Source organism: Lipophrys pholis (assembly GCF_963383615.2).
Source record: "Lipophrys pholis genome assembly, chromosome: 7".
Classification (NCBI taxonomy): Eukaryota; Metazoa; Chordata; class Actinopteri; order Blenniiformes; family Blenniidae; genus Lipophrys; species Lipophrys pholis.
In genome coordinates this window covers 11519081-11546183 of record NC_137638.1, presented here as the reverse complement: position 1 = coordinate 11546183, position 27103 = coordinate 11519081, and the positions used below count along the sequence as shown (strand labels likewise).

The 27103-nt window shown below is 40.9% G+C and overlaps 2 protein-coding genes across 2 annotated transcripts; one reads left to right on the top strand and one right to left on the bottom strand.

Annotated features, from left to right (window-relative positions):
• Positions 1–691: 691 nt before the first annotated feature.
• Positions 692–2479, bottom strand: cldn5a (claudin 5a). The gene has a single exon (XM_080467435.1). The coding sequence runs from the start codon at positions 2283–2285 to the stop codon at positions 1638–1640; it is 648 nt and encodes a 215-aa protein (XP_080323561.1). The 5' UTR covers positions 2286–2479; the 3' UTR covers positions 692–1637.
• Positions 2480–3824: 1345 nt separating this feature from the next.
• Positions 3825–26503, top strand: LOC308112279 (septin-2). The gene is made up of 12 exons (XM_080467685.1): positions 3825–3929; positions 9819–9867; positions 10349–10448; positions 10544–10630; positions 10995–11118; positions 11959–12093; positions 12273–12390; positions 22334–22435; positions 22650–22795; positions 22967–23050; positions 23146–23203; positions 25239–26503. The coding sequence occupies exons 2-12, from the start codon at positions 9841–9843 to the stop codon at positions 25302–25304; spliced, it is 1047 nt and encodes a 348-aa protein (XP_080323811.1). The 5' UTR covers positions 3825–3929; positions 9819–9840; the 3' UTR covers positions 25305–26503.
• The last annotated feature ends 600 nt before the right edge of the window (positions 26504–27103 follow it).

Genomic DNA, 27103 nt, shown 5'->3' with positions numbered 1-27103 from the left:
GCCATATTTTCAACTTTTAAGAAGGCATATGACCTGCTAAGATTCTTAAGTTACCAGCAAAACAAGTATGGATAAGCTTGTGTAATCCAGTCGCAGTTTTAGATCACGGTGTGCTTACTGAGTGACTGAAATAGCTTTTGTTACTTTGCTTTTCTGTAGCTGCCTCAAGTTAAACGGCACCTTGTTAGACTTACCTATATATTAAATTATTGCCTTGCCATCCCCAGTGTCGAGTAAATGTAGTGTCCGTGAAGAAAACTAATTGCTTCAACATTATGGTGTGTAATCATTTGTCATGGAGCCCATCTATCCTTTAGCACGGACCTGGTGGAGGGAGATAGGGTTGCGGTGGCTGATGAATGGGTGAAGTGACTTGCAGGATGACGATTCCTGCAGCTTCTCCCTGGCTTTATTTTGAACGCCTTTCACTGACTGCGGATGAAGAGGGGAGGGGAGGGTGGTCCAAGGGGTGTTGGTGGGGGAGTGAGTATTGTGAGTTGAACAGCAGAGCCCCACTCTAGCTGAATGGGCATTGTCATTTGGATTTCTATGGCTAACCAAAATACTTTCTCCCGCCGTGGGGGTTGGTTTATGGATTCATGGTGGGAAAGGCATGTATTACGCACGGCCGTGGACGACACTGTGTGGCACAGTTTTAAAAACTACACTTTTACCAAAACGATTTCAGACAATATATTCCGTTTAATCTTAATAAAAAAAAAAAAAAAGAAACAGTATTGCATTTTCATATACATGGGAAATGAATCATTACATCAAGTGTCAACAGACCAATAAAAACAGTTTATTCCTCGAAGTTGTGAAAAGACAAGAGGCTACGGACAAAAACTGCGCAAGTGCGGCCGAGAAATCTGTCTGTATTTTCTATATCTATATTTTCACACTGTGACCTACAAATCCCAGGCTCCCGCAACACACAGGTCCAAAATTACACCGCCAACTCCATAGTCACACTTATAAACTTCTAAACAACACAAAAGCCCGTCCCAGATTGTTGAAGGCTTTGCCATATTTGACCGTTTCTTCTTCGTTATTGTAAGTGGACATTTGTTGCCAAGATATCGGCGCATAGTTCCTAAGAAGGAAATTAGGCTTTTGAACGTCAGAGAGTGCAAACATTCTCAGTTACTGTACAAGTTTGTGCTGACAATGCACATCCAGCCGAGGCAAAAGAAGAGAGTATATTTTTGTTGGCAAGAGTTCATCAAGAAAGAAAACCAAAAACGTTGCAGTTAAAACGTCAAACAATTAAAATACTATTAATTTCAAAGATTTACAGAAGCAGGTACCTAACAAAGATACTCCTTTTTGTCATGAGCTACCTCTTGTAATTGATAGTCTTTTTTAATCTCCTGCAGACACAAAAAGGATGTATAAATTTGTGGTCCGAGCATGTTGTGGGCCAGCGTAAAACAACAAAAACAAAAAGCAAAAACAGCAGATGTGCTTTCATTGATTTAAAAAATCAGATTAAAAAAAAAAAAAAAAACCGATAAACAAAAAAAAATGCAGGTGCAAGAATAACGTCCGTAGAAAACAGTTCTTTTTTTTGTTGTGTTTTGTGGGTTTTTCAAAAGCAGCGGGTCACTTTTACGCACCGCCTGCCACGAGACACAGAGCTATACATAATTCCTCTTGTCGTAGTCCCCGTTCTGCGAAGCTCTCTTGGTCGGTGCGTATTTTACCGCGTATCCCGAGTTCCCGCTGGAGGGACACGAGCAGCACAGTAGTGCTCCTCCGATCAGCAGCAGCGCTGCGGCCGCCCAGCCGATGTAGAGCGCTGCGCCGATCTCCCTCTTCTGGGATGCGGGCACCTGTGGATTGTAGAAGTCCGATATGATATTGTTGGCCATCCAGCAGAGAGGCACCAGCACAAAGAGGCCACTGATGATGAAGATGATCCCGCCGGCGTTCACCACTCGGGCTTTCACATATTCGCCGCGGATGCAGTTGGTGCACTGAGCCCCCGCGATCACCACCATGAGCCCCAGCACGCCCATCACACAGGAGATGACGGTGAGCGCTCTGGCCGCCTGGAGGTCGTGGGTGAGAGCGAGGATCGAGTCGTGCATCTTGCATTGCATCTGGCCCGTACTCTGCACCACACACGACATCCACAAGCCGTCCCAGATCGTCTGAGCCACCACGATGTTGGCCTCGATGAAAGCCGTCACCTTCCACATGGGCAGCCCGCATGCAACCATCACCAGAAGCGAGCCAATTACGCACAGCGACAGTCCCAAGATCTCCAATCCGGCCGACACCATTTTCTCACTTTGCGTTAAATCAAGCCTGTCCGAAGTTTCTCCAAATCTCCCAGTACTTCTGAAGAGCAAGGTGTATTTCAGAATGATACTTCTCTTTCTTCTCTTTCACCTTAGTGTGCGTTAGATGCGCATCACTCGCCGCATTAACTGAGAGATGTAAGACAGCAGCTCTGACTCCCTTTGTTAGTGAGGGGATGTGAAAACAACTGGAATCACTGTAGCACCGGATCACGAATATCTACGGGGTGGGGGTGTGTGGACTGGAGGTGAAACTTTCCTCCAATCCGCTGTCGCCGCATCCTCATGGGACCAATGAAAATGCAGGGAAGTTTTGCGACTGAATAAAGCGGTCCAGAGCGCATTGTGTGTTTGAACAGTTATTTACAATGAATAGATGGGGCGGGAGAGGGGTGAAAGGGGCTTTACGGGAAGGGGGATCTGGGGGTGTTTTAAGGTTATGGGAACAACTGAACTGTAGTGATTTGGTGACTGAAGACGATTGTTTATGATTTTTTATAAAGCGGACGCTCATGCCACTTGTCTGTATGACTTGAGCCTTGTGAAACACGCATTCTGGCACACAGGCTCTATTTTTAACTTTCTTGAATGTGAGTGAAGATTCGCCAAAACGAAATAAATTAAAATAATTTTACATGTATTCCTCTTATTTCAAAGGAATGTTTAATGCGCTTAAGATGGTCTTCTGCCTGTTTTTGTTCCACAGAATAAAGCTTGAAAACAGTTTAGATAGACAACACATTCAGTGACGTTTTTCATACTATCATTTGTTTTACTTTCCTATATTATCTCAAATTGAATCCCAAACGCATCTAACTTTAAACATGCCCACAAGCTTAAATGAAAAGCTTAAATGCATGCGAAGAGTTTTTTTTTTTTTAAATATGTTTTATTTTGCTCAGCTATTGGATTATTTGTCCTTTCAATTTTTAACTATGCCGTGTGGATATTAGAGAATATTATTAACAATTTAAAATACGTTTAATCACAATATAGGACATTATTACTGTATTAGCATCTGATTATTGAGGAAAATGTAGATTTCTTTAAAAAGAATAACAAATCAATCAATCAATCAATCATTATGATGGAAAGTGGAAATGCATCGACCTTAAAATTGTAAGTTGTATGTGTTTTCTTTTTAGAAAAACTAAAGTACAATCAGTTACCACGACCTTTGGCTCATTTATATTTCTCAGGGATTCTAGCTTACATCAACAATCCCAGTGTTTTCTGAAACATAATTTAGTCTAAATAACCATTTCCATTTGTTTCTTTCAACAGTCACCATCTCTTTGTTTTGAAACATGGATTTAAACTCACTTTAAAATATAAGAAATATTAAACAAAAGACGGCGCACAGGAAAATAACCTGTTGCAACCTGTTATGTGAAGAAACTAAAATACATTGGCAGCCATATTGGGTCTAAGAAGTACAGTCTGACGCACTCTCAAGCTCCTCCATGCGTTGAGCCGTAATGGCGTCAGTAGCCGTCAGTCATGAGAAATTTTCGGGAACGAGGGCGGACTCGGGGAAGCAGTTTCCGGGTTTCCCTTCCTGGGCTGGGACAACAACGAGAGGCGAAAAGCTCCGGTTGTTTAACAATACCTCAAAATTACGCACAGGTAGGACACTGCTCGGTTCTTTTTGTTGTTGTTTAATTCACTGACGGTCAGAGCCAGTGTGAGTCGGAGAGGAAGAAGGTCCGCGGGTGGCTCAGTTGAAGCTGCAACATGACACCGGCCGCGGTAACAACTGTTGCATTGCCAAAGTTTGACATGTAACTTCAACACAGTTTCGATGCTTTTATGGGGTCAAAATAAAACTAATAGACACGTTTTCATTCACCGGGAGAAACCTATTAAAGAGCTTTGGCATTTACTCCAACTTTTGTGCGTAAAAGCGCACACGAGCTGTCTGACAGCTGATGTTTGGTGAACTGAGTGAGCGTCTGACAGACTGGGTGTGGTGGACATCTAACAGAGAGGCCTTCAACCACGCTTCAAACTGTAATAGCTTTTGACTGAAGCATTGTTTTATATTTTCCTTCATTAAATAACACGACTGTCCAAATAAACACTTCCTCCTCCTCTTCGGCTTCTTCTTTTGAACACATGAAGCTTTGAACTAATTTATTGTTCTATTGTCCCGCTTTATTCCTGGCAGCTGCAGGGAAACACTCTCTACTTCGCCATGGCTACAAATTTCCACGTATTAGTGCGATTGACAGGCTGTTCAGTGTATTGACTTTTATACATTTCCTCTTGTGTGGCTTTCCTGAGCTTTGCCCTTACTGTCTGACATCTGATTTTTCTCTGGTCTTTGATTGTTAAGGACATTGACACAAAAAGAAATTTAGCATTCAGACAATCAAACAATAACAGTGGGAAAGAAAAACATATTCTCATTATAAGGCTGTCTAAGATGTGGCAGAGGGCCACCATTGAAGAGTTATCATCCATCTTTGCTTGGGTTTTTGGCTCAGTGGAAACATGCATATTTCACTTCCTCTCTTGCAATGTGGTGAATGCTATGAGCACGATTGCAGAATATACAATCTGTAATCTCAGGCTGGCAGCTGTCCTGTGAAACACAAAAAAACTCAGATTTTCAAACTCGATTGGGCAGAGATCAGTGTAATATCAGAGAAACAACATCACTTGGTATCCCAAGACATCTGAGGTCTCTGACCCAGCGGTTTCACCGCTCTCTGACCTTTCCCCTTCCTGAGACCTTAAAGACTGCAAATGTTGTCCGCCACAGGAACGCCAGGGAAGGCATTTGTCTGACAGTATAAACCATAAGGGGATGTGGAGTGAATGGAAAAACAGAACTTACGTTGAAGTGGAAATGAACAATTGTGTCTGAAGTTTGATGTTGCGCAGCAGGATACCTTTATTCATGGTGCTGTATTTGCAAATCTGAGATGCAGTGCTTTGGAAATGACGTTCATTCTTATCCCTTTTTACTGTTACAAGTGGATATGATAAACATGATAATACATACTCTCTGTATCTCCAAGTAAACATTGAACCTCACCCTCATTTTCATCCATTTGTCTACATTTCATTCCTGTTTAATTCTGATTATCATTGAACCTTATTCAGCTCTCATGAACAAAAATCAATCTACACCTTCACTAGGTCACTAGTCCTTTCGTGGCCACCTTCAAAATAATTTCTTTTAAGCTTGGATTTTCAACATTAGGGAGGATGAGACCAAATGCTGAAAAAGTTCTCACAGTCTATACAATTTTATAAGCACACATTTATTTGTTTGTCCAGATTTCACCTCTCCTTCACAGCGTACTCCACACAGCGACCCAAACTGTCAATTTTCAAAAGATTGTCTAAAACAGTAAAACCCCTGGAAAAACTAGGAATTTTAGTGATACAGTGATGAAATCTAATTTTACAGTCTGGCACTTAGACAAAAATAGTTTTGATCAATTCTCATATACATGGTATTTGTATAACCCTTGAAGCTATACTGTTTTATGTTTGTCTTATCAGATGGGAGGCAAGTATAGGTCTTGGTATGGAGTGGTAATTAAGATATTATTGCTATTAAGCACATTTTTAAAAAATTCTTAAGTGTATATGGAAGCCAGTCAGTTTCTTCATAGAACCACATACCTCCCTTTGTGGTGATTTAGGGGATTATTAAGGTGACCACAATAATGATGGTGAGTCATGTCTGAATGATTTATTTTTTAAGTCCAAGTTTATTATGCCATGATATAAGCTATTACAATTTTTTTTTTTGAAATATTACAACTTTTCAGAGTTCAAGTCCAAAAACACACAAGTTCCTCTAACATAAACAGCAAAAGAGCAACATCTCCAGAAACAATTTAATATTTGTTTAACTGTAACTCGTTCTCACTATCAAATCATAACTCTTACAGTTCTTGAGTGGGATAAAAACGTTAGATGACTTGCCGCAGCACATCATTGATCACATGAATTCATGTTCCAGGTAAACAATCATGTTTCACGACTACTCTGTAAGTATTTGGTTTTGTACGTCTCCTGCTTGCTTTTAGTGACTTCCTGCCATGTCCCCATCATCATAAACCATCCATCCTGTGCTTTATAGCCTGTGTGTGTCCTACAAACAGGCCCGCTGGTTTCCTCATGGTTGAAAGCCTTTTTTGATTCCGCCCATTGTGGCTCTTTTTCCTCTCACAGGGCTCATATTATAAAGTGTTGCTGAAACTGCAGCTTAAAAACCAGTATCACATCGTCATGACAGTCATGTTGACCACCACCACAACCTTTAGTCCTGCCAAAGGCTACTTTACTACAGTCAAGTCCGTGCTTCTCTGTGTTGTTGCGTGGCTGCGTGTACATGCCTTTACATGAGCCAGGCATCACTTTATATTGCTCAGCAGCTTAGGAATTCCTGTTGCTTTGATCAGTTGCCAGTAAATTACCATTTTTGTTTTAACTCCACCTTGTTCAAGTGTCCATAGTGTGAAATGATTGTTTCACTGTTTCCAATAAGCATAGAAATCCCTTAATCTAAAGAGAGAGGGTGTGTGAACCTTTGACACTTTCTGTCAGGAAGGTAAATAGTTCCACCAGCCCTGCTGCCCCTTTATTGCTTCACTCCAGCCAATAAATCAACTGTAAATGCATTACATGCCAACAACTTTGGCTTTACCAAGGTGGCATTTTTCCCTTTTGGCCCGAACTGTTTAATCTCCCCCATGTCTGGCTCATTGATGGCTTTGTGTGCATGTGTGTGTGTGTGTGTAAGTAGCTCAGCAGCCTGGCCGATTAAATGTCCATTATTAAGAGAGTGTTATTGGAGTGCGCCTCCCGCTTGTCTGTCCTGTTGTGTTGTCTTTGTGAGATTACAACTGCGATATTGGAACGCTTTAATTAATCTGCTGTCGGACTAATGCCGGTTCCCACAGAGCTTGAAGAGGAATAACACTTGGAGCATGTGTATTTGTGTGTGATACACTTGATTGTACTTGTGTGGGCTGCTGCATTGATTCAGATGCTCATTTACAATGAAAGCACAACTCTGTTGTGTTTGAAACCAGCAAATAAGTTGCTCTGGCATTTTGGTTTTGGAGATGATAACCCTCAATGGTCAACAGCCACTTTGCCTCAGGCCTGACAAAGTGTGTCACGATGCCGTTGACAATCAAATCCGTTACAATTTGTTTTGCTCATGACTTCAAATCCTTGTGATTTTGGTCATGTGCTGCCTGATTTTCTCACCATATAGGCAGGTTACTAATTTTCACACTTCAGTGAAACATTTAAATTCTGAAGCAGGTTTTGACACTTTTGCCGCACATTCTGTCATCAGTCTTTTTCAGCAGATTTAACCACACAAACTAAACTCCCAAATAGTGCAGCAAGTCCATGCATGTATAATAGTCAAATCAAATCGAATCAAACTTTATTTATATAGCACTTTTTGTACAACAAAATGCAGCACAAAGTGCTTTACAGTTTGTTGCCCACCCACTTCCTTTATACACGCACATTGAAAACCAAACACCAATTCATGTTTCATCTGAGAGTACAGTTTAGTTCAGTATTGATATATTTGAAACAGGTCAACTCTCTTTTACCGTGGCTTTAGAATGTCCTTGCACTACTTTGGACAAAGGCAAAGCTCAAACCCCTAGTCCTGATCAGTGCTTCTTTTATTTTCTATGTAACCTCCACCAGGACACATGTATTGATGTGGATGGTTAATCTCCCAAGACAAAGAAGTTGCCAGGAGCACATATGCCGTGTATTTATGAGCTAAATGAACTTTCCATGAGTATTTACAAATATTTATGAATGATTGGACTGAGAGGCCTTTCATCCAACCAACCAACTTCTATACTTGCTTTACCCCACTGAAGGCAATGTGTGAAGGCAGGGTGCGTCTTGCCCAGGTCACCAGTCCATCACACGGAACATTCAGAGTTATACAACTGTAGAATGTCACATTCACACCTATGGGTAATTTTGAGTCACCAAACAACTTCACATAAAGGTTTTTTGATTGGTAGTAAACCGGTGTACCTGGAGAAAACCTGTACACAGGGAGAAGAAGCAAACTACACTCAAGATCTGTCCCTAACTCAAACCACTGCGCACTACACAGCGCTATAGCATCATCCCAGGGAAAGCTACTTACTGGATACGTTCTCAGTCACATTCATACACATACATTCATATTGGAGTAGTGTTATCATATGCTATCATACTTTGTCATAGCAATATATTGACACCATTCCATGTTACTTGTGGTATTTTAGCTCCCAATCTGGCACACTCCCCACTAAGATACTGGTGTCCCCCTCGCTGTCCTACTTATTGTTCGAGAAAGAATACTGTGGAGGGTGAGGCGTGTGTTCACTCCCCTCCACCAGCTGAGCTGCCTTGTATAAGAAAGATTTCAGCAACTAAAGGGATAAACAAGCATTGTTCCCCCTGTGAGCTTGTTGAAACCACCCAGTCGATAAGAGGGATCTCTTCTGACTTCATGTAAATACAGAATGCACCTTTATCTACCATCTAAAATATGTTTAAATCAGTGAAATGGATCCCCTTGTGTCCATCGTGTGTGTTTGTCACAGGCCAGTGAGGAGCGGTCAGCTGAGGTTCCCATGAACTTCTTTCGCTTCGCTAAAATGACATAACCAGAGTGCATCCCTGTTTGGCAGCACATGGCAGTCTGCCTATTTCTAATGCTTATCACACCCCTCTTGTCAAGGGCCACTGTGTCGGTGATAGAATGGAGCCTGCTCTTCCTGCTCTGTCATTATGTAGCTAATTTATCAAGCAGCCTTGTTGCTCTGTCGTCTGCCCAGGGTCATAGAACCAGGCAGGAGGAGTATGGCGTACCCAAGACTGCAGCAATTTAAAGGGAGCCCGGGAACAAATTATCACCCAGCTGCTTTAATCACTGCTCCTTCTGTGATGGTGTTCCGGGAAGAGAAACCATCAGTCTGAAATCATTGAGGACGATTTCATAAATCCTTGTGGTGTTTTGCTTTTCTTAAGATGAGAAAAATAAAGTATTCAACATATGTGATTGAAAGATAAACAATGCTTCTGGGTATCTGTGATTGCAAGCTGACAGCTAGAGAAAAGTAATGGAAAGACCACTTTCACAAGGGACAGTTTAAATTTGCCAAGCACCAACGAGACGCATTGACCAAATGTTTTTACTTTTTTTCCAAATTGATATCTGCTGCTGGGTTGTGTTAAGCTGTTTTGGTGGGTGGTTTTCAAAGTTTTGGATGACCACCACTCACAGAGGTATAACCATTGCCACACACACACTTTGTCTAATCCCAAGTATTATTTGTGTGATTCACATTAGCAGCTAATTGATGTCATTTCTAAAATCTGTTGTACTTGTTATTGCTTATGGATTCCAACTCTTTGGTCACAAGAGTTACATTTATGCTCCTATGACTTTGTACTAATGCTTATTTCATACATATTTTGATAATTTCATCCACTTTGGCATCTCTTTTTATCTTTCTGCAGGCTCATCCAATAAACAATCGCAATGTCTCAATCTGGAGAAAAAGGGAAGGTGAGTAAAAGGAAGAAAGGTCAACGTATTTACAGGTTTCAGAATGAAATATGACACATCCACAAAGTCTACAGTAGGAGTCTTTGGTGATTAACAGTCATGGCACTTGTAATCTCATGCACACATGCGAGCACAAGCATCCAGAGAGGATATCCTGGAAAAAAATGCAAGTGTTTCACGGGAAGGCTTTATTGCTTGTTGGCATTCCTCAACTATATGCATCATCAGTCCGACTCGTTTACACTGACTTGCACGTTTTCTGAAACACCTCATAAAATGATGAGAAATGTTAGACAGGACATGTTAAGCAACCTCACAGAGTGAAAAGAACAAGCTGTTTAAAGTTGGAAATCACGTAACATCAACATTTCATCATTGTCTCATGGTTTTAAATAAGGGGCGTTATATATTTGTTTGTGACTTTCTGAATGTACTTTGTGATAATAATGTGGAACATTTTCTATGTTTGTGTTTACCACAGTTCCCAGATGCAGCAGGTTATGTAGGATTTGCCAATCTCCCAAACCAAGTACACAGAAAATCTGTGAAGAAAGGTTTTGAATTCACCCTCATGGTTGTAGGTGAGTAATCAGCCTTGTCCTTTTTGTTGTTAACAAATAATATCATTGGGAATAAAAACATATTTCTCTCTCTCTGTTTGTCTTTGTCTCTTCAGGAGAGTCTGGTCTGGGGAAATCCACACTAATAAACAGTTTGTTCCTCACTGATCTGTACCCTGAGCGCTACATCCCTGGTGCAGCAGGTACTGCCAACAACACACACACACACACTGTAATAATAGAGAAATATCTGCAGCAATATCTCCAGCAGAGCAGCATTTCAAGAGGAATGCTGGGAATGCTGTTGTCTCTCAATATGGCCCTGCCCTTCTTATGACTTAGATTAAGACTTTTCTGACTCAAAAACATTCATCCACTCCCTATCTGCTTAGTTGATGTAGTTAAGAAAGCACATTTTTGTTTGATATGACAAATTTGTATGATTTTATTCAATTTCTAAAAGTATTTTGTTTGTGCAACAAATTACCCTGCTTGAGTTTTAGATGTCGACAGTGTGAATTTATTTGGGTACAGTTTGTTTTTGATTTTTGCGCTTTGACCCCACAGAGAAGATTGAGAGGACGGTGCAGATCGAGGCATCAACTGTGGAAATTGAAGAGAGGGGAGTAAAGCTTCGTCTCACCGTGGTTGACACTCCTGGATATGGTGATGCCATCAACAGCCAGGACTGGTGTGTTTACACACGCTGGAGGAATGATAACAAATTGAGAGATCCCCAGCGGGCTCACTCATCGCTCCCTCCTGTCCTCTACCGCTCCCTTTCTAAAAAACTGTTTTCTAAACTCCTTCTCTCCTACCTTTCCTCCCTCCACATCCCCTGTGTATGGATTCCATTCTCCTCTCTGTGTGTTTGTGTGTGCGTCTGTGCGTGGTTAAAGTATCAGGAGGAGTGTCTGCTTCTTCGGCATCTTCATTTCAGTGATGCCTTTGTAACAGTTTGTTATCTTTTCTCCTCTTGTTTTTGAGTAGTTTTTGCAATGTAATAAGCGTAATATTACTTTGTTTGATTAATTCAAATGAGTTTGAAGTTATTTACACCACATAGATGAAGATATCTTCAAATCCTCCAAGTGAAAGCAGTTTATCTTCCTCCATCATCGAAGTAGATATTTTGTGGTCTCCCAACATAAAAAAGAGAATTGATAGAAAGATTTATAGAAATATACAGTGATATAATATGTCACCCCAATATGAAAGTTAATCATGAGTGGAAGTGGTTTTGACCCCTCAGAGTTTACCTGTGTTGTTCCCTGCCGATTTCTACATTTGTATTCACAGACTAACTCTTAATGTACTTTATGTTATCGACGTCTCTAATGTGGCCAAATCTGAGTCGGAGAAATGTAAGTCCCTGTTGTGTGTGTTGTTCATAAACAATCTCAGTCATTTACAAAAACCTTTCATCACTTTTACCTACAGGATGTTGTGATTATTTTTTTTCCCCCCAAGCAACATGTGATAGTGTCACCCATTCTGAGTAATATATTCTCTTTGTTGTGTTTAACATCAGCTTCAAGACCATCATCCAGTACATTGATAATCAGTTTGAGCGATACCTGCATGATGAGAGTGGACTGAACCGCAGACACATAGTGGACAACAGGGTGCACTGCTGCTTCTACTTCATTTCTCCATTTGGACACGGGTAAACAAAACAGTTGCCACCTTGCAACACTAAGAATGAGCTTAACTTGTGTTTGAAATGCAATATTCAATAAATAATCCCACTCACTGTTTTTAGATTTCTAAGCAAGATGACTCTCAGGTTTACTCGGTGTGTCCTCAATGCTTGAGCTCATCCTTGTCTTTTTTTATTTTTCGTAGATTGAAACCTCTGGATGTGGAGTTCATGAAGGCCATTCACAGTAAAGTCAATATCGTCCCAGTCATCGCGAAGGCTGACACACTGACGCTGAAAGAAAGGGATCGCCTGAAGAGGAGGGTGTGTTTAATACACACACACACACACACACACACACACACACACACACACACACACACACACACACACACACACACACACACACACACACACACACACACACACACACACACACTTTATTATTTTACAAACACTAGATTTATTTTCATAGTTCCTCAAGATGCTATTCTTGGCACAAAGCTGGAAAGTCTTAACACTTGTGAGGATATTGCAAACTTGATTTGAATCTGCTATGCCCGTGTTCATATCCCATCAGCAGCTGCATTGTTTAGACATTACAAAGTGGCTCATCATATTAAAGGAATGAAGTAATTCACTGAAAATAGCGAAATCACTTATCCAGCTATATTGGCATGCCGATGTGTCATAGATTTTTATGTTCTTGTGATAGTGCTCACTTCCATGTGTAATCAGAGTGATACCTTTATGGCCTTTTTGTGTGTGTGTATTTTTGATGGTGCTGCCAGATTGTTAAAAAGTACAGGGAGGGGCCACATCAGAGAGGAAACAGTAGGAGGGACGGACGGAGGAAAAGAGTGTTGTATATAAAGTAGATTGAGCACATCTCATCCAGTCTCAACCCGGCCCAGATACTTCCTGTTGGAGCTCACCCAAGTGTCTGCCTGCCTGCCTGCCTGCACGCTCCTCAGCTTCCTGCTGTCCTGAAGAGGAAAGGACTGTAGTACAACGTAACACATATACACCTCTCAAAGCTGTGTTCAGCTGATAACCTCTTACACTCAAGATGAGTTAGCCTTTTTGCACTAGCTGTTGATGGGAATGAGGCACTCTGCTGTTGTGTATAAAAGGTATGGCAGTACCAGAAACCTGATAGAACCTGATACCAAGATAGTTCTGAATAATACATTATGGTGATGCAGTCTGCTTGTCAAGCCATCACACACCAGCATGAGCTACATCTCTTCTTTCCTGGCCTCCTTGCTTTAAGTCTGGATAGATGGAAGAGCTGAAATAATTGATTTATTAGGCCATTCATTATGAAATTATGACAATTTTTTCACTAGTTGGCAAAGTTTCAAGCACCGATGCTTAACATTGTTTGACAAGGTGAAAATTAAGCGTACTTAAAGTGTCCCTCAGACTTTGCGGCAGGAATTGCTTTGCAATTTTTCGTCAGTAAAAGGCAAAACCGTTAATCATGATGTGTTCATTTTCAAATCAATTCAATATGAAAGTAACAATCGAGGCTTTGGTGTAAATAAGCCTGCTTCTCTCTCTCTCTTTTTTTTTTTTTATAATTAAATGTCAGCCTGTCTCGACACCTTCCTGAGTACACCCAGACCTCCCACCTGGCTCTTATTCAGGGCTTGGAGCCGGTGGTCTGGCAGGCGTCGGGCTGCTGGGCTAACAGCAGTCCAGCTCTGTTCTTTTCTCTTCTTTATTGTGTTTGAAGCTCCAACAGTCAAATCGCTGATGCAGCACCTTAGGGATTCAGCACGTCACCGTGAGGCCATTCGGGACACATGGCTTTTCTTCCTGTACTTCCTAAGACAACAGGAACTAGCATCTCCCATACACAAGATATTGAAACTCAAAAATGTCATTGATTTGGCTCAGGCATTGGAGGTGAATTTCCTCCTCTTTAGTGCCCTAAAGGGACCAGTCGGTCAAATTTTACTCTGTAGTGTTGTTTTGTGTTGTGACCTTTCACAAACCTTGTAAGTGTTCCTCTGGCAACCCAGATGAACAACACCATGTTTCCTGCCAACTCTGACCCCCGCCTCAAACTACAGAAAACCACCAAGCGTGTTGGCTTGCTGATCCTGCTGGCAGCATCCAGCAGGTCAGCTGTCTTGAGTGAACTTTTGGCATAATTTTTGTTTGAATTTTGGGTGTGTTTTTGTTGCTATACAATGAATGTGTAGCACTAAAGTGGTAGATTATGAAATTGGGCAGTGGAAATGCTAGTGCCAGTATCGCTTTGATCTGACCTGTATCCATTTGGACCACAGCTCTGTCTGTCCAACAGTTTATTCACACGCTCTGCTAAGTGTTCCCTTAACAGACATTTCCCACTGTACACTAAGCAGCAATTAGCTGGAGAGTTCAAGAAAATTTATACATAAGCACACGCACACAAATCCATAACATTTAGCTATGGAAAAAACACACTTTACTACACTAAACAGACAATTAGGTTTCTTTCTGTTTACACTGAAAATAAGGCATTTCGGTTCATCTCGGCCCTCTCTAATGACGGTGAGTTCCTGGACGAGCCATTACTGCCAGGAAATACGGAGACTTAATTGTGCTATCCGACCCAAATTTAGAAACGCTACTATGCGTCTCTAAGGAGGGTGTATTAGTGCTGTTATCTCTTGTTTGTCTTCAGTTTAGACATGTACAACTTTTATCTTCATTTGAACTCGTATAAATGAGTTTATTTTGTGTCAGTGTATCATACTGTAAGATAGCTTTGTTTTGATTGGACAAAATACTTTCAGTATTGTGGCTTTTCCTTGCTTGGATTGTAAACATAACATGTTTTTAAAAGATAAAAAGGTGCTTGTGATGGTGAAATGTTTGTATTCCAATATCTGATCATATTGTGTTTGGCTTTGTTTATCACAAAGACCTCATTTATGGAGAAGTTGTGTCTGTAGATGTGTGGCTGAAGTAGAGCACTTTTTTATAGCTGAAAAATAACATTATTGTGTTGGTTTATTAGTTCAAGTTAAATGCTGAATGAACAACATAGGTTGACAACAACTCCTAATCACACAATTACACGTAACGCAATTATAATGTTTTATGTTTGGACATACTTGATTTGTTACAGTAACCAGGTTCCATGGCTGTATGGAAACATAATCATTGTAAATATGAAACAACATAGTAATGCCCATTAATCTCTATTAAGTGTCTCCCAGGAGAACTGGCTTGAGTGTTTGTAGGCTGATCAGATTAGTTGAAGTGGCTCTTAGGTGTACGTGCCTGACTCCTGTCGTACAGTCCCATACAGCGAAGCAGCACACCAGGCCTCTCTTTGAGGTCAGTGTGCCAGAAGCCAAGAACCTGCCAAAAGGCTGAGTGCGGGAGAATGATTGATTATTCCCACTGTTTCTCCTATACAATTTATTGGCTTGTTTTTTTTGCCGGGCGCTTTCTCACCGTTCGGAGCCATTTGTCTCTGAGTAAATGGGACACCTCCATCCTAAATCCTCGTCCAGCCCTTTCTCTTACTATTAGGGGGAAACAGCTTGTACAGAACAATATAGGTTTCCTGCAATGTGTCAAGTGTGTTCCACTGACAAGACACAACCTACTGGCCCTGCACAGCTCTGCCAGGACAAAAGAACCAGCCTCCCCTCGTTTACCTTTCATCCCTTTAGTTGTGCCTGCCTCTCGCTCAGTCCTTCCCCTGCTGGCAGTGCCACACACAGCAGCCTCTGATGCTCTCCCTCTGCTTGTTTGTGTTATGTCTTTCTTCTTCTTTTTTTCTTTTTTCAAACTTTCACTAATGCCAATTTCCTACCCTCTTGTCGGTAGCTCATAAGTTGCCCTGAGGAGGGTATATTGAGGGGCTGATCCTCTCAGTCTGGGACCTCTCAGTCATATCCGGTGTGGGGCTTTAGTCTTCAAGTGCTTTACTGGTTGTTTTCTGTATGAACATAAAGGACAGTATTCATCTGGTTTGGACCGGATTCCTGATGTAAGACAAAACATGATGATGGTTACTTCATTCTAGATTAAACGTCTATATAATATTGGGTAGATTGAATAAGTTATTTTCCCAGTATTGTGTAGTAAAATCAAGGTTAAATCAACATTCATCAATCTAATTAAAAATGTGCCGTTCTGTTCGATGAAGTCTCTTTTCTTATATTGACATATTTGTGTAGGCCTCAGTTGTGTTTGCCCCTTTGAATAGTATATTACACCTACAGCACAGATCATACATGGTATGAGCTGTCCTACCACTGGGGTGAACTGTGGCTCTCAGATCTCAGATTTTGTTGCAGGAATATCTCACTTATGAGCTACATCAAGTTATACTTATTGGCTGCTCAGCTTCAATCCACAATACAATATTTGTTCATTCTACATGTTTACACGGATGCCTCACAGGGAAGAACTGATTACAGAGGTGATTATTTCATGGTTTGCGCCTGTGTGAGTCCCTGGTCAGCTTGTGCTGGCTCCTTTTCCTGCCAGTGTTTCGAACACGCGGACATATTTATTTTTCTGACCTCCAGCGGTCATTGTGCCAGGGCTTGCATCCACATCTCTGCAGATTTTAAAACAATAAATATACGTATTTCCTTATGGAACAAGCAGCCCTATTACACACCATGTGTTCTCAAGTGGAGAAAGCACAAGCTGGCAGCTGTGTGAAAACGGCAAGTTTCCTTGTTCAAGGGCCAACCTGAAAAGATGGTGTTAGAACTTTGTGCCCTGCTCCTTCGTCACTCTCTGCTGCTACTGCTGACACTCTTTTGATTAGCAGACCAAGGAGAAAAATCTGATCTGTGGTGTAAATCCTAAACTGTCCCCTTCTAAATCTCGCTTAAATACCAGATTACATGAATGGCCTGATTGTATCTCTCCATGCTTTTTGATCACAGGCAGAGGTGGGTGGTCTCAACTGTACTAATGCGCAGTCAAGACTCTGTGTGTGCGTGTCTCTGTGTCCGCATGCCTGGGGATTGATTGTCATTGAAATCATGGTATGATGCCTTCACATTTCCATGGTTGTTGGTCATCCTCCGTACTTTCTGTCCATACCTCCTATGAAGATAAATCCAGCCATTCTGGTGGATTTGATCTAGTGCGCACCGACTCAACATATCTGGAATGTGTTTCTGTGCAAGTGTCTTTAATCCTGTGAACAGAAAGGTATTGTTCTCCTCGTGTTGCTATGTGTCAGAGTCGGTCCTGTACTGATGTCGGTGAGATTTCCCCTTTAGATGTTCTGAATGGAGGTTATAGTGACTAATGACATGTATTCTGAGTCTCGGACCTCCAAGAGCTCTAAAGCTCCACGTACATAACTTACAAGCTCTTTTTCCTTCTCCTGACACTGATTTAAACTGGTTCAAAAAGTGATACTGCAATTTGCTTTTGGTGTATGAGTGTTTGTGCAGGAGGCTGGTATGAGGTCTAAATCCCTCCAGCCCTCCTAGATTGGGTATTGTTGGGGCTCCCGCACCCCCTCAGACTCCCTGCAGGCAGGAGAGAGCCGGTTAGTTGAAAGGCGTTTCCTGGCATGAGAAAAGCATGCATCTTCATGTCCGCAAATTCAGTTAGGCCACTACATACTGTAATATTAGTCAGAGTCTAGCACGCAATGACCTCAAATTTTTTTCATACCAGATCTCACTTGTTTTGTAACCTTGTAATTGAGCTATGTCTCTGTGTGTCGTGAACAATTCTAATGACATGGAGATCTGAGTGCTCTTAATCCAGCGTCAAAATGCATCTTTGTGGGCAGATTTACTTTGGGTGGCAGTAAAGCCTCATGAGAAAACAGTGACTGAATAGATAGTTAATTTGATTAGACTAGTCTTGTTTAGTGGATTGGTTGGTTTTTCCATCATAGATTAGTTTATAGACAGCTTATTTAATTCGTATTAACATTCTGTAACTATCATATTTACTACTGGAGACACCTGTTATCACTTTTTTTTTTCAAGCTGCCATTAAATAGTTGTCACGGTGAGATTTTCTGTGGAATGTATTCACATTTTAATGTACCTTCACTTCTTTATTCAATTCTTTAACAAGATGTTTGTTCAACGAGTGGGTCCACCATTTCAATGGGGCCGCTGTGATTCGGTAAAGTGGCTCACTTCCAATTACAAGGTAGTGAGTTTGATACCCTTGTCTTGTGGAAGGAAGTGTCCTTAATTAAGCAAGACACCAAATTCTAACTGCCCTTGCATCACAACTGTTGCCATTGTTGTTTAAGTGAATGGGTGAATGTGTTAAGCACTTTCCAACTGATGCAGTAAAAAAAAAAAAAAACACTTTTTAAGTGAAGGCCTTTCAAATCCAAGGATCTGGGAATTCATCCACCATTCATCTCCCAGATGCCACATTTTCAGTGGGAGTCTGTTGTCTTCATTTAGTACCACTATCTGTCCTGTTTATCAGCTTTGGTTACCTAAAGGCATCCTTCACTCACGTTTCCAGACCTAACGTTGACGTCAACGTGACCGTAATTCCTCTGCAACCAGTGGTCAGACTGTCTTTCAGTCACATCGATGCACATCTCCACTTCTAGTGTTTGAAGAGCCTCTGTGACGAGTACATTCGACGCCCTGTATTGAGAGGATGTTAAGTGTTTTGGTGGCCGCATGGTGATATTAACTGGAAGACAATAACAGGTTCAGGTTAGATGTTTTGCCTCCCAGCTATCTGCCTCAGCTCATCACCCCATGTTTTTTCTTGTTGTGAGTCTGGCTTGACTTTGGCCGTCAGTGATGGGGGGACAGGGATAAGATCACTTCAGTGAAAGTGTCTCTATAAATGAGGTCATCTGAACCTTAACCTGCGTACTTGAAATAAAGTTGGATTCCCACAGATGCGTTATTATTATTAAATGTAGCACCATTTTAAAAAGGGAGAAAAAACTTGAAATGGCACAAAAACACAATGTCCTTACTGTTTGTGTGTAGTTTAGTCTGGCAAGTGCTAAAACTAAGTGGGAGTTTAATGCCTGTAGTGTGAAACTCTCAGCTTTTGTTTAATTTAGTTGCTATTAAATGCAACGGGTTGACCCGTGTGTTTGCAGGGTTATCATCAAAGGAACAAAGAGTTTGGGTTAAGGTAAATACCTGGGTTTATAAGGTGCAAACTAAGCAGTTGTATTGTTCACAAGCAGTGGACTTATGGGAATCTCATAAAGGACACAAAGCACCCACCATGGCCAGGAAAATCCTTTAATAACTTCTTCAGCCTTGGGAATAAGACGGCCCCTGTTCCTCAGCCTCACAACTTGCAGTGTCCTGTCAGTGCGTTGGTCTTCACAAACATATAATGTGCATCCAACCTTTATTTGAATTCTCTTAGTGTTAATAGTTTTGAATAACAGTTAAAACATGCTGAGGGTGTTTATTGGTGAGGGATGGCATTATTTATTGCAAGATTATAATTACTATTTCAGATAGAATAAAAGAGTTTAGAAACAGTGTGACTGAAGGGGTTAATGTGATTTCTCAGTGTGAAACCAAAAGCTCCTGCAAACTGATCAGATGCACTTCTTTTGAGGGCAGTGATGCACCATTTCTTTCCCATGGTTCCAGATCTGTTGAAGCTGGCAAGCAGCAGTGACGTTACATAAAGGTTATATAAAGACGCTCTGATGGGCCCACTATTCTTCCAATTCTTGCTCTTCTTAATTAGTCTTGATTATTGTCGAGATGTAGTTACATTGTTTTCTCATGTTTTGTTTTTCTCTGTCTGCATTGTTGCTTGGCTAAGAATGCTGTACTACATGTATCTACTTCCAAGTATTGTTCGATGTTTGCAGTATTAGTGTAACGGAGACAAACCACACCAGGCCAGAACTGGCTCGGGTCTGTTCAGCTATCACACCAGAGAGCTTTGTGATTGTGTGTCTATGTTTGGTTGTGTGGGTACTTGCTAAAGAACCGCAGTATTCACCACAATCCCCTGTTTTGTTTCTTTTGCAGGTATTTGTTTCTTTTCAGTAAGGTTTGACCGAGGAGGATTTTTCACAGCTGCACAAATGTTTGAGTCATTCGTATTTTTGTGGGTTTGCCCACGGCAATGGATAGATTGTGAAAACATTTTTTCCAGTAGCAGGTTGACGTGATAAAGCAGCTCATCCCTTTAATGATTGGTTTGTAGCTCGTTGCATTGGGATTGGAGGTTTTGGCCCAGCCTGCTGTACAATTGCAGAAACACTGCTTTGCCACATCTCCCACCACATCACACTGTGTAATTATATATGTATGGACTTACAGATATGCTATATTTAGGGCTTCATAATACCACCACAGTATATTTCATACCTCTATTTCAAGACTCGACGTAGTCTGACTTTTGTTTGGAAATACACCTCTTGCATGATTCACTTGCAATGTGTTTCTCTTATGAATTTTGAGCTAACAGCATCAGCCTCCGCCCTCACATTTATCGTTGCCACCGCACATGACGGAGTATTTCCACAAACAATGCTTCATATTTTGTGACGCGAGCCAGAAACATGAGGCGATAAACCTTTGGCTTCCTTTTCTAATTAATGTCGAGGCAGAATCATGTGTGGTATTGTTTGTATGCTGCCCTCACAGCATTGAGTGGACCTGTACGGCCAACCATAACAGTGCAGAGAGGGGTGGGGGCGAGCGTGGAATTATATGCAGACAGGATGGTCATAAAATCAAAATGTCTCCCACTGCCAAATACCCCGTGCCAACTTGAATACACCATTACGGGAGGAGAGGCTGGTGTAACGTTAAGGATTAAGGCCTACACGGTGTACAGTAAATCAGAAGGAGACAACTGGGGTTTGGAAGAGGCAGTGATTTTGACATCCCTTCATCCCAGAGAGGTCTTGATTATAGGTGTCAGGCCGTACTAAGCACATGTTACAGAACAAAATCTTTCAGGTAAACAACTATTTTGGATTAGCAAGGGCAGGAAACAGATGATGGCTGACAACAGACTTGTGTTGTGTGCTGACCAGATGATGTTTCAGATACTTTGTTGGAGTTTTATCCATCTTCGATAGCAAGTTTATCACGGTAGGATCGTGGGAGCTCCAATATATAAATTGTTGCTCAATGGTTTTCATTTTGATTCTTCCTGTTTTATCACATCTTCTTGTGTAAGTACATTTTGTTGTTTGTTTCATTTTTTCCTGCCATTGTGTCATGCCTGTTTATTTTCCCACCGAGCACACAATTTCCCAAAACTTTCTATGTGCTGCCCCACCAGCCTGGTGTTTATCCAGCTTCTATGTCGGAGGCTCCTGTAAACCCCTATGTGTTTAAGTTAATGGAGGGAAAAAGAGACTCTGGTCCGGTGTCACGCTCTCCTCCGAGCCCTGCAAAGTCTGTTTGTTTTTAGATCTGCCTCACAACAATACCCGATTCTCCCCGCACACACACTATCTCACAAGCACTGCGCACAGAGCTCGCTGAGAAAACAAGCGACAGCCATAACAAGGACTCAAACAGGAGCTGCGCTCCGTAGGAAAACCTGCGCTCACTTCCCAGACTCCTGGCTGACTCACTACTGTCCTATTATACACCACAGCACATGAAAGTGCCCCAAAAAGTCAGGAAAACAACGCTTGACATTTTTTGGCTCCATTACATAAGGCTACATTGTGGATTTAAAAATTCTGCCCTTGGGAAAACAAAAGAAAAATGCAGCTTTGATGTTTAGAATAATAAATACTGACATCTGTCCCTGAGGTAGTGGTAAAGAAAGCTCCTTTGTTTCAACTTGTTTCTTCACCGGTCGAAGAACTAAAGGAGGGTGAGAACTTCAGACTCTTTCAGATCTTGAACGCACACACAGATTGTTATTTTTCACCTGTCTACTCTCCAGCCTCACCCCTACTCTTTTCCCCGATGGGGGGCTTTAATTAACTGTGTTATTGCAACACCAGATAGTTACACACACACACACACACACCTTTATATTACATTACTCTATACAGCTCTCGTATTTTCTATTTCTGGGTCAAAGCAACAGCAGGTTTATTTGTCCCATAATTCATAGTTTACAGTGAAGGCACCTGTTTTGTAAATACTGCAGTAGTAGGTGCCTTACTGAAAGCAGGTACATGAATTGTACCACGGGTGAAAAGTGAGAGGTGAAGTAAATGCCAACAACAACAATGTCCTTTGCTCCTGGGGATTTTGACCTATGTTAGTAGACATATCAGAAGGTCACAATGAGGTCATGGCGCTACCTCTAACTCTTAGTTTCATCTGCTCCCGTCTTTCAGATCTTGGACGAGATTGCAGAGCACGGGATCAGAATCTATCAGCTTCCAGATGCAGACTCTGACGAGGATGAGGAGTTCAAGGAACAGACCAGAGTGCTGAAGGTGAGAGCGGGACAGGCTTTACACGTACTTACAAAAGTATATCGGATGTTTCCGTCCAATGTCTCAGTGCTGGAAGCTGCTCTTTTTCTTTTCCTCCCTGTTTCCCTTCACTGCAGCCTTACTGATACCTCCATTCTCCATATCTCCTGCCATACCCCTTCCTCTGATTTTGTTTCTGTCTGGGCATCCACTGACTTTTAATTTCCTTTCCCAGGCCAGCATTCCCTTTGCTGTGATTGGCTCCAACCAGCTGATTGAGGTGAAGGGTAAGAAGATCCGTGGTCGTCTTTACCCGTGGGGAGTGGTAGAGGTGGAGAACCCTGAGCACAATGACTTCCTCAAACTGCGCACCATGCTTGTGTGAGTATTATTGGGTAAAGAACCTTGAGACGGACGCTCTAGAAAATGAATCATCTGAAACCTGGACAGAGTTCCTACCTGAGGTCTGTTGTCCAGAGGAAAAAGAATAGATCAAGCTTTGCTGCCCTCTAGTGTGCATGAACAACTGAGGGTATGTTTTGGTTGTTTCAGGACTCACATGCAAGACCTCCAGGAGGTGACACAGGACCTGCATTATGAGAACTTCCGCTCAGAGAGGCTGAAGAGAGTGGGCAGGTGAGCTGGTGTTTCATATCACTTACAAAGCACATAAATTACTCCAGTTTAAATCAAAGTTAATGTATTATATTTGTTGTGTTTTCCTCTTGCAGAGCTGTAGATGAAGATGTGATGGATAAGGACCAGATCCTGCTACAGAAAGAGGCAGAGGTAAGAACACAAAGCTGCAACAGCGATGTTTTTAAATAAATCTTGAATAGACAGTTGTGCATAAACATCTACATGCCTACTCGCCTCATTTCTTCAACAATGATGGGCTTCAGGAGAACCTCCCTCCCCTTCTTCCAAAAGTGTTTCCTTTTTATTAACTATATTCTAAAGGGAGAAAGAAAAAAGCTCGATATGCATTGTTTACCTGATGGGCCCCGGAGCCCTCATGTCATCAGGTAATAACCTGTTTCCTGATTGCTCTAGATTGGCTTGTTTGTGCTCCTGCTGCAGTGTGCCGTCATGAGCGGGCGGGGTGCAATCAGAGCTGTTTGTAAACAATGTGCCCAGGCAGGATATGTCATCACTTCCTGCCTGGATGTCCTGGTGCAGTTTTATGGTGGGAATGACCTCAGTACCACCAAGAGCCTGAAACACAAACCTGAAGGCACAGCCGTTCAGTTGTTGACATGCCGTCAGGGTTTTTGGTGGAAGGAAATAATACAATAACCCATGTTACTCCCTAGATTCCCTAATGTTGTCCCAGAGGGGATGTGATATGTAAGCGATATTTATTAGAAAAACTCCTGGAACAAGTTGAGCACTTGTGTTCTAAGCAATTAGAAAATTAAGAGATTTTTCAGTATGACTTAGTTTATTTCGTAATTTATATTAATTCAATGGGAATTGGTGTCTAATTCCCACTAAATTAGAAACCTAAAGTTTCCAATTAAACCTATTTAGACTTAAGTTTGGATTTAAGTCTAAATAGGTTTAATTGGAAACTTTACTTGGAATATGCTTAAAAACCTGGATATCAGCAACTTGTCAGTTTCAGCTAAGTATGAGGTTCCTTATAAAGTCCTTTAATTTCACTGTAAATTTAGTAAAGCAGATAGCTGTGATAATAGAAAGAATTAGAAAACGTTGTCCTACAAAATCATTTGATATTTTCAAATCGTGCAAATTGTCTTCACGGTGTATTCACATGAATGTTGGGCTTTATTACATTATCATCAATATACCAATATGGTTAGAAATATTTGAATTTATTAGTATATTTACAAACATAACAAATGTAATCATTTTAATGAACTTTTATTTACTACACATAAAACATTAAACATGTAAATTGCCTGCAGTAAAATGTCAAACTTTCTTTTTTGAAGATTCCATATAATAACCCTCACGTCATCAGTTTAAGTTGCAGCTTTATTTGAATGATTAGAACTGACAGATCAAGGTTAAATAATAGTTTTATTTAAGGAGTTCCAACATTTACCATTTGTAGTTTAATCAACAGCCACAAGATGGCGTACTTACTCCTTATAAGACCCAGCAGCACATCGCCCCCAGCTTTCTTTTTCCACGACGTCCCAATAAACATTTATTGACCTTTCAGCGATTTATTGATTTCATGTTCTTTTGAACCACATCACTTTAATCACGATCAACCTCAATATACATCTATTGTATCATAATGAATTATAGTGATCAATTCACGCTTCATTTCATTCGGTCGTGACTCGACAGGCATCTCTTTATTTACAAGTGTGCAGCAGTTTTGTTACTGTGAATAAATGTAAGAAATGTAAAGACTTTTTTTTCTACAAGAGTTGGGACTATTTCATCTTTTTTTCTTTTGAAAAAGTGAATCCATATCTGTTTTTTTTTTGGTTTTTTTCTATTTCCCTTGAAAAGTAAACAGACATTAGACTAACATTTGAACATGTTTATCGTAACTATAGTCTATGCTTTTCATCAGTTGTTTCACAAATAATATCCTCTTTCTGCTACTCGAAATGCTAAACTAAATAATCATGCAGAGGGTTCTTAACTGTCTAACTGAGACCTTCTTCAAGTTAGTTTATTGTGATAGAGACATAATTATTAACGCAATGGTAACAAATACAAAAAGAAATGTCTGGATCCTGCGTTCTTTTAAGTTTTTAGTTTTTTTTAAGAGTAGCACAGATGAAACATACATATGTAATCTTTTCTTACATTTGTATTTGCATGTTTTCTCCCCTCTCTGCAGCTGAGACGCATGCAGGAGATGATCGCTCAGATGCAGGCACAGATGAAGATGAAGTCAGATGAGTAGATGGTGCTGAGCTGAGGAGACATGCGACCTTAAGCCCTTACACACACCTACAAGTATATATATATATTATATACACACTCACACCTGGAGGTTCAACGATTCCTGACACTACTCCACAGACCTACTCATCCCTTCTAACTTCCATCCATCGACTCCACAATTTCTAAGACCTTGTTTACAGTCCACATAGGAACTAGTCACTGAAAGGGACTGGGCACAATTGAATAATTGTGAAAACATTTGACTTGTATCTGTTATTTAGCCTTAATATTAATTATTGTCCATGTAGCTGCCAGTGACAATGGTACTAAGCGTCTTTGCCATCATGCATCTTGTTTACAAAGATATAACGTACGAGTTGTGAGTTTCTTTTAAGTCCAAGCTTCATGAGACACAGTGTTTAATTTGTTGTCACATTCAGACTGTTTTAAAGTTCTTTTAAAGAAAATACTAAGAACAGTTGGTATCATATCTATGACTCCAGGAGGCCGTGACCTTTACCTCTGCATGGTTTCAACAGTTAAGTGGCCGTGCTGACGTATAACAATGCAATAGCCACATTATTACCACAACGAGGAAGAATTAGTGTGATGATCTGTCCTCGTTCAGGATGAGAAACACTCCGGTTCCTTGTTTGCCTCTTTGTTACTCTAAAAATCCATTTGGTAGCCAGCAGTGAAAACTGATGTGTTTGTTAATGATACAATCGGACTTAAGTATCAGTAATATTTTGTGTTTATCAGGGGTTGATCTTTATGTTAGTGCCGAACTACAACGGATGACTGAAAACTAACCCAATAATTCAGTACTGAAACGTATGTGTCATTATGACTTCATTGATGTTATTTAATGTGTGAAGTTGTCTGTTGGTACACTACACATGCAGACTTTCAACATACTGTACCCGTGCTTTCACATAAGAAAGTCGCCTACAATAATATCTGATGATACTGTGTGTAAATCCCTCCAACCATCTGTGAGCAGCAGACTAAATACGCTAACATTTTTTCGGCACTGCCGCTGATGGACCTTCAACATCATTTCGTTCTTCTGTCTTCGGCTGACGTTTGCATATTTGACTATTGAAATAAGACGAATATAATTTTTTTTTCTTAACCATGTGTCAGTAAAAATCTGTTTGAAGATGTCAACATTTTGTACTTCTTTCTGAAATAAATTTGTTTAGAGAACAAAAGTGGAATCACTTCTTTATTTGAGATGGGGGGGGGGGGGGGGGGGGGGGGGGGTTGGCCATCGTGGTTATTTGTATTCGTTCTGATATTTTTGGCATATTATGTACTTCTAAAGATTATACTATATTTAGTTCTTTCTTATTGCCATTTTTCTTAAGAAAATATGGTGAGAGAGATGCTCATCATCCTGTTGCCAACATTTATTTCTCTGGGAATCTTTTGCCTTAAGAGAAGTAAATTTTCTTTTGGATAGTGTATCAAACTATTATTAGCTGCAAGTGTTAGTGAGTATTGTCAGTATTATCATCAATGTCATTATTTCAATTATCAGCTCAGCATGATAAAGTTCAGACTAGAATAAAAAACAATTCTGTTTGCTTCGGTTTCTTTTAGTTAGAGAGAAAAGATCAGGGCTGATTATTTTTGAAGAGTCAGCTCAGGTGAGTTGAAACGGAACGAGGAGCTGATAGTGAGTTTGGGTTTGATGCCAGTAGGCTCCGCCCCCTCCTTCTTTTCCGTGCTGTGATTGGCTGATGCCCTCGAATAGGCGGGTTCTGTCCCTCCGTTCAGCCCTGCCTCCGTCTTCCTCTCCGTGCTATGATTGGC

Bases quoted from the DNA above. Each gene is read 5' to 3' on its own strand.
- cldn5a (XM_080467435.1), bottom strand. From the start codon at position 2,285: ATGGTGTCGGCCGGATTGGAGATCTTGGGACTGTCGCTGTGCGTAATT.
- LOC308112279 (XM_080467685.1), top strand. From the start codon at position 9,841: ATGTCTCAATCTGGAGAAAAAGGGAAG. The intron at 9,868-10,348 runs GTGAGTAAAAGG...TGTTTACCACAG, and splicing joins AATCTGGAGAAAAAGGGAAG to TTCCCAGATGCAGCAGGTTA. The intron at 10,449-10,543 runs GTGAGTAATCAG...TTGTCTCTTCAG, and splicing joins ATTCACCCTCATGGTTGTAG to GAGAGTCTGGTCTGGGGAAA.